This window comes from Ochotona princeps, chromosome 11, assembly GCF_030435755.1.
Source record: "Ochotona princeps isolate mOchPri1 chromosome 11, mOchPri1.hap1, whole genome shotgun sequence".
NCBI classification, from domain to species: domain Eukaryota; kingdom Metazoa; phylum Chordata; class Mammalia; order Lagomorpha; family Ochotonidae; genus Ochotona; species Ochotona princeps.
The window spans coordinates 51841026-51853164 of NC_080842.1; the positions used below are offsets into that span (position 1 = coordinate 51841026).

A 12139-nucleotide genomic window follows, 5' to 3' on the forward strand; every position below is an offset into this window, starting at 1 on the left:
CTTGTGGCCTGGGAAGGCAGTGGAGGATAGTGCAAAGCATACAGACACTGTACTAGTGTGGAAGACCCGGAAGAAGCTCCTGGTTTCAAATTGGCTCAGCTCTGGCCATTGCAGCCACTTGGGGAATGAACCAGCAGATGGAAGAGCTTTCTCTCTGTATTTCTTTCTCTCTGTGTATCTGCCTTTGAGATAAAGATACTTTTTTTTAAAATCACCTGATGTTGTAAATGTCCCTTTCAATACTGTTTTTGCTCATGGGTTTTGGTATTTTAGTTTTTATTTTCATTTATTCAAAATAGTTTTTTCTCTTATTAATTTCCATAGTAACACATAGGTCATACACTATTATTTTCTTCAAGAAGGTTTTTGATCTTTTTTATATCTTCAGCAACACTTTGGTCATTCAGTGGCATGCTACTTAACTTCATGTTTAAATTTTCAATGTTTTTGATTTTGTTTTATGGCTTTTTATTTAAGGGGCTATGTAGTAACTGTGCAATAGAGGTTGTCATTTCCAGGTATGAGGATACAATGCAATATGCATCTCTGCTTCCCAATCAAAGTCGGACTTCATTTGAAACTGTTGAATATCTTTGCAGTAAGATGCTGCACTCTCTGCCATTATCAATGCCTACAATATCAAGATACACTTTAGACAGCAGAAATGATGGACTGCTGACTGCTTTTGAAGGACTGTGGTATTATAATAAAATAGAGAAAATCAGGGCGGGGCGAGAAGGAATTGGCAAGGGGTAAGGGAAATCCCAGAGCCTATGTATCATAAAATAATAATAAAAGAAGGAAAAAAGGTAACATTGAACAATGGTTAGGGTTTGGGTGAGTGCATTAATGCATAGATTGAAGATTATTAGCAGAACCAGTGAAAGAGACAAAACTTTTGGAGAATTAGGAATACCAGAAAAATATTTTGGATCCTTTCTCTCTTCAACTGTCTGAGGAAGGACCTTCATCTAATAGAGTGCCATGTTGATGACGACTGCCTTACCTGTCTGCTGAGACAATAGCTTAAAAGATATTAGAGTGAGGACTCGGATTTGTATGTCAAGTGTTTGTTACATTGTGCTACTGACTGTTGTGTATGCTTGGAACAGAAGAAGACATTCGTTAAGGATGTCTCCATAGTCTCACTTTTAAGATCTTTAATATTGTGCTGTTATTTTAATATTGTGCTGAAAATGCTTTGCTAAATCAAAAACTCAAAACCAAATAGTGATTTTTTTTCTTCAATGACTGTGCTGGGCAAGTCAGCACAAAAATCTTAGATCTACCCTGCTCTTCACAACCAAACACTTTATCCTTTACTACAACAACAACAACAACAACACCTATTGTGTGCCCATCTTGGTCTTGAAGTGGGCTAAGTACTGGACTAGCCTTTCTGAAACATGGGCTGTGACACAGTTTTACTCCAAAAATGGCATTCCAAATTTATATTTAAAAGAAGGAAGCAGAGAAGAAAAAGAAGTGTTAAAACTGCCACTTTTTGATGATGCTGGATTATGCTAGAAGTAAATAAAGACAAAATTCTCATCAAACCTCACATTAGTTCTTGAGATTTGGAGGAATGCCAAATTATATAAAGAAGTTAAAAAATAAACAGGAAGGGGACAATATTTTCTGCACTAAGTGGTTTAGCAGTTGGCATATTCATTAGTAACAAAAGATTAATCATATTAGGATGTGCAAGGACCTTAAATTTTCTTTTCAATACAAGACTCAGTAAATATTAAGGCTTAAATAAGTGGTTAAGATTATGTGCTGATCATAATCAGTGATTTGTTAAAGTCCAAGAATATGTGAACTGAAAAAAAAAAATCAAAGTCTTAAAAGGCCATCTTGAGTAAAATTGTCTGTGTGTGCAGTGATTGGCAGCAAGCTGATCCCTGTTGGATTCTTTTTGTCTTTTTAAACTTTGGGATACAATCAGTAAAGTGATAGAGTGTGATTGAGATGAAGATCTTCCCTACCTGAGATTTGAGTGGTATGATTAACTCATAGGATCGGGCAGGTTTCTTAGGCATAGCTTCGTTTGCAGTGTATGAGTAGCAGTTATGTTAGAAATGATTCAGTTACAGTACCTGCTGTGGCCAGCAGATGCCTGCAAACACCATCAAATCATTTGGACCGGAGTATCTTAAAGGGTTTGTTGCAGTTTGTACAGAATATGCTGCTGGTTTTCGGAACTATTCGGCTGGTATAGTGGGATGGTCTGTATTTGATTCTTTCCTATTTAATTCCAGCTGAAGACAAACGTATCATTAATAGAAAGGGAGGATTTGATAATTCTTTGTTTGAGCTAAAACAATGTTATAAAATACATAGCATTTGTATATAATTTTAAATTTGAAATGAAATTGGAAAGCAGAAGCTGTTTTAAGTAATGTACCACTTTTGATAAGAGCAAATAATTTTATTTTAATGTGTTGCCTTTATCTTATCATATCCTAGGAGATGTATTCAAAGGGAATAATTCCCCTGTCTGCCATATCAACAGTACGCGTTCAAGGTGACAACAAATTTGAAGTTGTTACAACACAGAGAACTTTTGTCTTCAGAGTGGAAAAAGAAGGTAAATGCATTTCTTCTTACAAATGTACCCATGGTTGTTAATTTCTGACAAGGTAAATTAACTAGTTAAACTAGATATATTGAGAAGCATTTAAGTGTATTACCTTTGAGATTCTATTTTGATTTGCAAAATAGTTGTTCTATATGCAGTCTTGTTCCTAATGGCTAAACAGTTTTGTGAAAGTTTGTGTCAGATTTTAGCTGAATGCTCAGGCAGAGTAATTATAGATACTTGAAATGCTTTTTGTATTTCTTGAATTCTTTTCTGCTGTGTTTTCTCTAGGTTACTTAATGGTAAAAGTTGATGTCAGGTTGCAAATATTTTTGTATTGAGGCTAAAGTTGTACAGAGGGGTCCTTTCTGATTTTTGGTGAGGGATGGAGGAGCCAAGGACATTAACAGTTCACTGTTTTGCTTGACTATCATGATGAATCTTCACTGTGAGCCTCCCTAGTTTATATACATTAGATGAGGTAATTTCTCATTAATCAAAGAATTGGATTTTATTTTAAAGATGGTTGTTAATTTAATATAGCTGTCTAGCTAATTATTGAAAAAGTATTTACTGTGTTTGAAAGAGGGGCAGAGAAAAGGAGAAGTGACAGAAAGGGACAGGGAGAGGATTTTTCGTTTTACTAGCTCCCTCCGCAAATGGTCACTATAGCTATGCTGGCAGGGCAAAGCTGGGTCCTGGATTTACCTGTGGTCTCGAAGCATGTGGGCCTTCTTGCATTGCCTTCCAGTTGCATAAGCAGCAACGGAATACAAAGCAAAACAGCTGGGGCTGGAACTGATGTTCCCACATGGGATGCCAGAGCTGTAGCCCATGGCTTAACACTCCCTGTCATGACACTGGCCCATTGAGCTCGATTTTAAAAGGATTTATTGGTGCTTAATTATCAGAATAATAATGATTGAAAACTTACATAGTTTGTTCTAGACACTGCCAAACTCTTATTGTTCAGGGTGGTCTTATCAGATAGGTTAATATTACAGCATTGCATTTTGCAGAGAACGGGGTTTACCACTGGTTGGAAACTGCTGTGATGTTGATTACTATGGGGAAGTAACATCTTTGTTAACCGTTAGATTACTTAGGACATAGGTCAGTCCATGACAAATAGAATTCAGTAGGTATTAGAGATTATGAGGAAATTTCCATCTTTGCTTCTAAAAAGGTAGTGTCCTGCTTAGCCTGTGTTTTAAAGCTGATGTTCTCGAAGTGTGGATTATTACCCATTTGTGAAATAAACGTGGTGTAACAAAAGAAAACTGAGAAACTATACACTTTGGAACAGCAAAGTTATCACAATCACAAACTGTTCCATTGTGAAGCATAATGGTGTATATGAGGGTTCTTGTAAAAGTTGGTGAAAAACTTAATGGGCAATTTTCATGAATTTCAAGCCCTGCCCCATATATTATATCTGTATAATATTAAAAAAATATTTCCTAAGAGCTAGAATAATAAGAAAATGTTGAATACTGTAGTTCTCGAATTGGGGACACCAGTATGTGGCCTGTAACCTGAATGGCTGCTGCTTACTTAGAGGGGATGGGTCTCTCAGAGCACAGCCTCTCTCCCACTGTTCCCTGTCCTCTCTGGGCCGCCTGTTTGCCTGGGGCCACATCTGTAGCTGTAGTAGGGAAAGTGGTCCCTGTGACCCAGGATAGTTACTCTCTGGTCTTTAACACAAAGAATGCTAATCCCTGCCCTGGAGCATTTGGCCCAGGGGTTGCTTCAGTGAGGAATCACCTTTGAGGAAGCATTGGCTGAAACTCAGAACTTTGTCCACTGCTGTGATGGGTAACACAGGGATTTCTCTTTCTTCATCTCTGGAAACAGGTGTTGTTGTTTCTGGACTAAGCACCATGGTCATCTTTCCTACCCATCAGAGCCTTTTAGGTAGTGTTCCCATTGGGCTGGGCCCTTCGTAGTGAATTTCAAATATGCCACATGACCTGCATTGTAAATCAAAGGAACTTCTGAAGTCTTCCAACTTAGATGAAATCTGTTTAGCCATATTTACTGGAGCTCTAAAATTAATGGCTGATTAAAGTTTGTATCACCCCACCATAACATTTTAATGTTAAATGTTTACGATGGACCAAGAAATCTTTTTACTGTATATATCTCATTGTTTTATGTAAACCTTGTACAACAATTTCACTTTGTTAGAAACTTATTAACTCCCAGGTTTAATTGTTGAAACTGTGGAAATTCAGCTTCATTGAAAAGAGACTATCCATATGGAATGACTGAATAAGTTAATTTGATTACAGATTGTTTTTTCTATATTAGTATGCTTTAAGATTAATGTATATACAGGTGTGTAAGTATATATGTGTGTCTATATTTACTGTGAAATGCTTCAAGAAGATCCTAATGTGTTTTATTGTCTTCCTTCCATGTACACAAACAGTTGGTTATTTTTATTTTGCTAGAATTAGGAAATCAATGACAGTGGCTTAAGGTAAATTTAGCTTAATTAACTTTGAGCTGAATTACAATTTTTATATAAATATTTATTTATTTATTGTTTTTTTAAATTTAATTTCATTTTATGACACAGTTTCATAGGCTCTGGGATTCCCCCAACCCCTTCCCAAACCCTCCACCCATGTTGGATTCCTCCACATTGTTGCAGTAGTACAGTTCATATCCAGTTATGATTCCTTCATTGCGAGTGTGTACCATGCATAGAGTCCAGCTTCTTCTTGTCCAAATAAATTCAACAGTTTCTTGGGGAGACCAACCCTGGTCTGAAAGCAGAGCTGGCAGAATATCATCCCGTCCAGTGAAAAGCCACAACACAACATCAACAACAATTTACAACATTATGGAGTTAATTGACATGGTATTGAGTGACCAATATGTTAGAAAATGCAAGTTCTTAACCACATCCTGTGACTACTTCACTGACTTTTGAATTTTAATTTATACACAGAATCGGCTGCTATACACCTTAGAATGGTTTTAGGGTACTATTCAGCTGTCTTGTATCTATTTTCATTTTAGTATTTAGCAGTTTATAATATTGAACCATAATTTTTACTGAACTTGGCAAATTTTAGTATTAGTCCAAACTGGCTTATAACTCTAACAAGCCACATGTTAACAATTGAGGAGCAGAACAGTTTTAGGAGGGGTGTGCAGAGAAATCTTCAATACCCTAGTGAGGAGTAATTATTCTTTACGTCCTACCTAGTAAGGTATATATGAGTCCAAGCTGACCGTTTCCTGTCTGGTTCTAAGCTTTCCTTATTTGTCTCTATCTGATCTAATTTTTTTTTGTGGGGGGAGGCTCTGGTGCAACCCTGATGGTCATTTCAAGAGGGGGTGGGGATCCAAAGTTGGAACTAAGTAAGGACCAGAGAAAGTTCCCCTCTCGAGTCCCGAAGGAAGTTTACCGTTTTTCTGTTTCTGAGGACTGCTCAAGGCTCCCATCTGTTGTTCCAATGACCTTGGATCCTGTGAGGAAGGATCTGGGCTTCTTCCATCTCTGTGGTAAATCCAATAGGGAGTGGATGACTTCAGAGTTCTTGGCCTAGGAGGGCATTCCAGTTCCCCCGGGTGGTTATCAAAATAGCCTGGTACTGGCACAAAGATACAGAGGAGGATCAATGGAGTAGAATAGAAGCAACAGAAGGGAAACCACACAGATAACAGCCAAGTAATCTTTGACAAAAAAACAGATGACAATCCAGGCAAATGGAAAGGTCTCTTCAACTTGTTTCGATCTGATGAAGAAACAAAATCATGATTTAGAATAGAAACAAGAATGGTTTGATATTGTAAGAGATGAATTCTTCATTTGTGATAAAAAGTTTTTGAATGACTTAAATATAACAACAGCATTTTTGTCATTTTTTGTCTTGCCACTCATGTCACTTTTCCAAAATTGCTCATTATCACTGGCACAGCTAACACACAATTACACTTTGGGATGGTTTTCACATGATTTTTTAAGTCTTTTATTTTAGTCTTTAAAATTTTGACAAAGGCAAAAAGAAACAGAGATCAATAGATGTAGACTGGTCTTATGTTTTCTGGTTTGACCCTTAATTACCAGTGAAAGTTAGGACTGGTTCTGGCTGAAGCCAGGACACTACAACTCAATCTTACCATACCATGAAGATTACAGGGAGCATGGAGATTTAGGTCATCACTCTCTGCCTGCCAGAGTGTGCGTTAGCAGGAAGCTAGAATTGAAAGTGGAGCTGCGGCTCGAATCCAGCCTGTCCAAAACGGAATGTGAGTTCATACAGGTGGTGTCTTCTTCTTGGCACCACACATCCAAAATCCCCACCCCCCACAATTATATTATTCATCCATCCTAATGTTCATTAGGAAATTTCCCAGAAACTTTCCCAATTAACATTATCCTCTTAGTGGAAAGTTACTTATATTGAAATAATATCATTTTATAAACATCTTTCAGTGGGAAAAGTAGCCTAACTTTTCTTGGTCTCAAGCAAAGGTATTGGAATATCACTATTCTAATACTAATGATCACACCATTCAACCTGTAATTCCATCGGGTACCTGTGGTCACTTGTGGAACTCTGCTGCTTCAAACAACAGGTGTAGAGTGAGCAAATTTTCATGGCTAGTGTAGAGCTTAACACTTCTGAGAGTCTCCCCAGTAACTTTAAATTCCTGGTCCTTAATTGTATGTCCCATAATTTTGCCATCTTAGTAGAATCTACACCCTTGGGGAAAAGGGCCATATATGTTCTATGAATTCTATTTTTAGGCAGTATCATACAGCTCTCAAATATCAGGGATAATGCTGATAACAGAAACATAATGATTCCCCTTTATTGTCTTGGGCAAACAAGCTTAAGCTTAATTTTTTTTTTTGAAACAAAGACTGAATTAGTTACTATTGCTCTGAGTTCTGACTCAGTATCACTCGTGATGATTTGCCCATCATTAGTGTCATCATGATACTCTGGATCTAGCCAGTACTCTGACTTTAGGTCATTGGGCCTAGGTGTGTGCATCCACCACTGAGCTCTTCCCATATCTGTGCTCATGTATTTGGCTCTCTGTTTGACATCGCAACCTGGATGGTTAACTGTGTATCACAGTTTATGTAATCAAATTCCAGTTCACCTTTTCTTCCATCAAACCTTTCTCCCATGTACTATTCCTCATCTCAGTAAGTCCCAAGTGCAGAGGCCAGGAGATGTCGGGTCTTTCTTGAATCTGTCCCTCTGTCACATTTCATATCCGGTCTATCAGTAGAACTTGTCAGTTTGACCTTGACAATATGTATGAAGGCTCATTCTCAATTCTCAACACCTTCCACTCTCCTAAAAGCTATCCCTTCCACCTGAAATGTTTTGATCATCTCCCTTGATTGACTACAGTTGTATTTTCAGAACGGTTGTAAGTTCTATTATTCAACAAGAAAGTCAGATCATTTTAGCACACTTCAGAAGCTCCACATTCTTTCCGTCTTACTGAGAATAAAGTGCTTATGATGTCCAAAGTCCCTCCATGGTCTGTCCCTGGCCTCTCTGTCGTTACTTTCTTCCATGCTTTCTCTTATTCACTACCTTTTAACTGCAGAGGCCTCTAGTTCATTGAGTATGTGAAGTCTGCCATTCTGGGATTCTCTTCTGGACACCCTCCAGCCTTGCTTTATTTTTTGAATGTCCTTGAGACTTCTGCTTAACCATTCCTCTTTATGAGGCCTTTTCTACAATGCTATATAAAATAGCACTCTCTATACTCCTCCCTCTGTGCTTTATATTATCCCATTACACCTGCCACTGTGAATATACTATGTAGCTGAGTACTTATGGCATTCCTTCTTCCACTAGAGTGCAAGCACTGGGAGAGTAACGGCTTCATATATCTTGTTCATTGCTCCATTACTGGTATCAGAATAGATCCTGCAACATAGTGGGCATTCAGTAAATATTTGTATGCACGAGTGGCTGTCAATTTGAAGAGTGGCACTGGAGTGTTATACTTCCTCTTCAAATATTAATCACGGGTTACATTGAGGGGTGTTTAGTCATATCTTGCATCGTATCATAAATAATGGTCCAGATAAACTTTGTTAAATTATGCTCTAGGTGATTTGCATAGCCCTTATGTTGTAATTTTTAATATGATTAATCTTTTGTTACTAATGAATATGCCAACTGCTAAACCACTTAGTGCAGAAAATATTGTCCCCTTCCTGTTTATTTTTTAACTTCTTTATATAATTTGGCATTCCTCCAAATCTCAAGAACTAATGTGAGGTTTGATGAGAATTTTGTCTTTATTTACTTCTAGCATAATCCAGCATCATCAAAAAGTGGCAGTTTTAACACTTCTTTTTCTTCTCTGCTTCCTTCTTTTAAATATAAATTTGGAATGCCATTTTTGGAGTAAAACTGTGTCACAGCCCATTTTTCAGAAAGGCTAGTCCAGTACTTAGCCCACTTCAAGACCAAGATGGGCACATAATAGGTGTTGTTGTTGTTGTTGTTGTAGTAAAGGATAGAGTGTTTGGTTGTGAAGAGCAGGGTAGATCTAAGACTTTTTGTGCTGACTTGCCCAGCACAGTCATTGAAGAAAAAAATCACTATTTGGTTTTGAGTTTTTGATTTAGCAAAGCATGTTCCTCCATGTTTGAGGATGCACAGGCAACCAAATACAAATGACACTTGTAATTTAGTTTGCAGTCCGATTGTTGCTTTGTTTTTCTTCCCTGGCATGGACAATATAGAATAAAATGAATTATTGCTATTTTCGTCAAGATTGTTTACTCCCTGGTAGTGACTGAGGACTTCAGGAACTAGATAATTCTCATAAGACTTAAAGCAATGCTGTGTTGAGATAAAATTATAATATGTTCAGCAGCTGTAATCTCTGGATTCACTTTAATTCTTGAGGACCTGAGGTATGTGCTAATGGTATGAAAACCCACAAATGCTTGGCCTCATTCATTAAGTTATGAATTATATTTTGAACTCAAGCCAATATAGATTGACACAAGCCAATAAATGAAACCTTTATATAGTACTCACTTGGCATAAATTTCTTGTGTGAAATTAACGATCACAATTATGAATCAAGATAAGTGGAAGGTCTGCCTGTGATGACCACACAATTTATTATAGTGTCACCTGAATATGTTTGTCTAGACATGAAAATGTACAGTAGTGGGTGCATAGTCATATTGATATAGCCACCCCAATATTTTCCTATAATTTAGGTGATAATATACAACAATTCTGGGACTTTAGGTAAATATTTTATTCTGATATGTAGGATCAAGTGCCAGTTCCTTAGAGATTATGAAACTCCTACATAAATAATTGCTGAATGAGGTTTAATACAGAATTTGGCTTTGGTCAGTAAAAGACACAACCAACCATTTTTAGTAATTTTGAAAACAGAGCAAGAATGAAGTGTAAGACTCAGCAAAATAAATTTGGGTTCAATTATCTTTCGGTAGATGTTTTTGCAGAAAATGAGAAATTGCTCCATTTCCAGTGCTTGGGCTGTGTTCTTCTTGTCTTTCCCTCTGTAAAAAATGTTCTCACCTAAACTCCAGTCTTTTTGTCTGGTCTGCTCTTAACTTGCTAGTTGCCTCTTCCATTTGTTTTGGTAGACGTGTTCCAACCTTATAGGTAGAATTACTATTATGATAAAGCCAGTGCTTCATACATTGAACACTTATCCACTTCCCACAGTTCTTCTCTTATACTGGTTTATCTTTGTTCATATGTTACAGTTAGTCTGCCTAGATGGTCATGCCAGGGCACAAAGACCCAAGGATGTTTCGTTGAATAAGTATTTGTTCCTATCTTCTATGGCCAATGTGTGATATTAAACTGCTTATTTCCTTATGAATACCCATCAGACATATTCAGTGCTTCAGTTGCTTTAACTGCTCTGTGTGTCTTGATCCTTCATATGTTATATTTTTCTATTTTCATTATCCACTTAGTTCCTTTTGTTCTTGATCTTTAAGCTTTCAGTCTGGCCTATTTGTCATTGTCTTGCTTATATTAATCACTCCTTTGTTTGCTAAGAATCCAAAATGGCTTCCCTGTGGCCATTGATAAAGTCAGCATTTCTTGAAGAGACATAATTGAGTCATTAACCACATTTGCTACACTTTTCATGTAAGTTCAACAGTTATGGATATGGTAATCTGTATGTTAGTCCCTGAACATATATTAATTTTTATTTTGTTCTTGTCTGGTATTCCCTTCCAAGACTTCTGTGAGCTTCTTCTCAAAATCTGGCCCAATATCTGTACTATTGTGGTGCCAGGAACAGGTGCATGAGAATTAAAATATGGAATTCTCTTTATTTTATTACTAACTTGCTATTTGGCCTTGAGCAAATCACTTTCCTTGAATGAACTGATTAATATATGTGATGCCATTTGTATGACATTTATCATGTCAGTTTGTGTTCATCAGATGTTCAATTCTAAGTTGACTTACAGCAATGCTATTAAGGAACTAGATCAGATTTTTATAAAGGTAGCATATTGTATTGTATACGCCTGAAGGTCACTTGTTTTTTTGTGAAAGGAGTAGAAATCCAGGTTTGATTAGTTGGCAGAAATGATATTGCTGGTTAGGGAGTAAGAATTTTTGAGTATTTGAGTACCGGAATTGCCAATTAGAATCTGCTCATTGTTGGATAGCTGTAAGAGTTTCTTCCATGAAGAGAGAGAATCCGATCTCCTGGATAATCTTATGAGTGCTTCACATGGATACAGATGACTTGAATTTTTTTTTTTTCAAAATGCAGATTCTTTTTCTTAGGTCTGGAGTGTGGATGAGGTTTTGCATTTCTGATAACTTCTTAGATGAAGCCTGTGGTACTGGCTCCAAATCAACTAAATAGTATTTTTTCCCCTCCTAGTTTTGGACCATTGTTCTTACACTAACATTTAGATCATGGTATAAGAAAGAAATTGTGAGTGATGCATTGCAAAGAGAATAGATGGCTTGCTCACATTTCCTTGTCTTTGTAATGTTAATATTATGTATTTGTCCTGTTTTCAGAGGAGAGGAATGACTGGATCAGTGTACTGTTAAATGCACTGAAAACACAGTCCCTTACTTCGCAGTCTCAAGCAGTCGTTGCACCTGAGAAATGTGGATATCTTGAATTGAGAGGCTACAAAGCCAAAATTTTTACTGTGTTAAGGGGAAACAGCGTGCTGCTATGCAAAAATGAACAGGTGAGCTCCGTTACACTAATTGCAAATTGATGTGTTTTGATTATTGTACCAACTGTGCTTTGTTTATTAAAATTATTGGTGTTTTAACTTACAGCTTAATAGAGTCTTATCTTTGTGGTGTTTTCTACACTAAATATAACAAATAGGAGTGGTTTTGTTAATTTTTTTTCAGTACTCACAGAAATGTAGCTATAATACTTATGTTGCAGTCATGGCCTTTTTAAGAGACTAAGGAAATATAATTGTTGAAATTAATTTTGGAAAAACATACCTTAGTTGAAATAACCTTATAAAGCCACATGAGAGAATATTTGAGAAACGGTCAACCATTACTGCTG

The 12139-nt window shown here is 36.9% G+C and overlaps 1 protein-coding gene across 3 annotated transcripts in view; it reads left to right on the forward strand.

Moving 5' to 3' along the window:
- Positions 1 to 12139, forward strand: part of ARAP2 (ArfGAP with RhoGAP domain, ankyrin repeat and PH domain 2) — a 150900-nt gene that overhangs the window by 35619 nt on the left and 103142 nt on the right. For all 3 annotated transcript variants that reach the window (XM_004579161.4, XM_058670225.1, XM_058670224.1), the window contains exons 7-8: positions 2470 to 2590; positions 11623 to 11801. In XM_004579161.4, coding sequence (XP_004579218.2) covers positions 2470 to 2590; positions 11623 to 11801 — 300 coding nt within the window. The remainder of the gene's footprint in view (positions 1 to 2469; positions 2591 to 11622; positions 11802 to 12139) is intronic.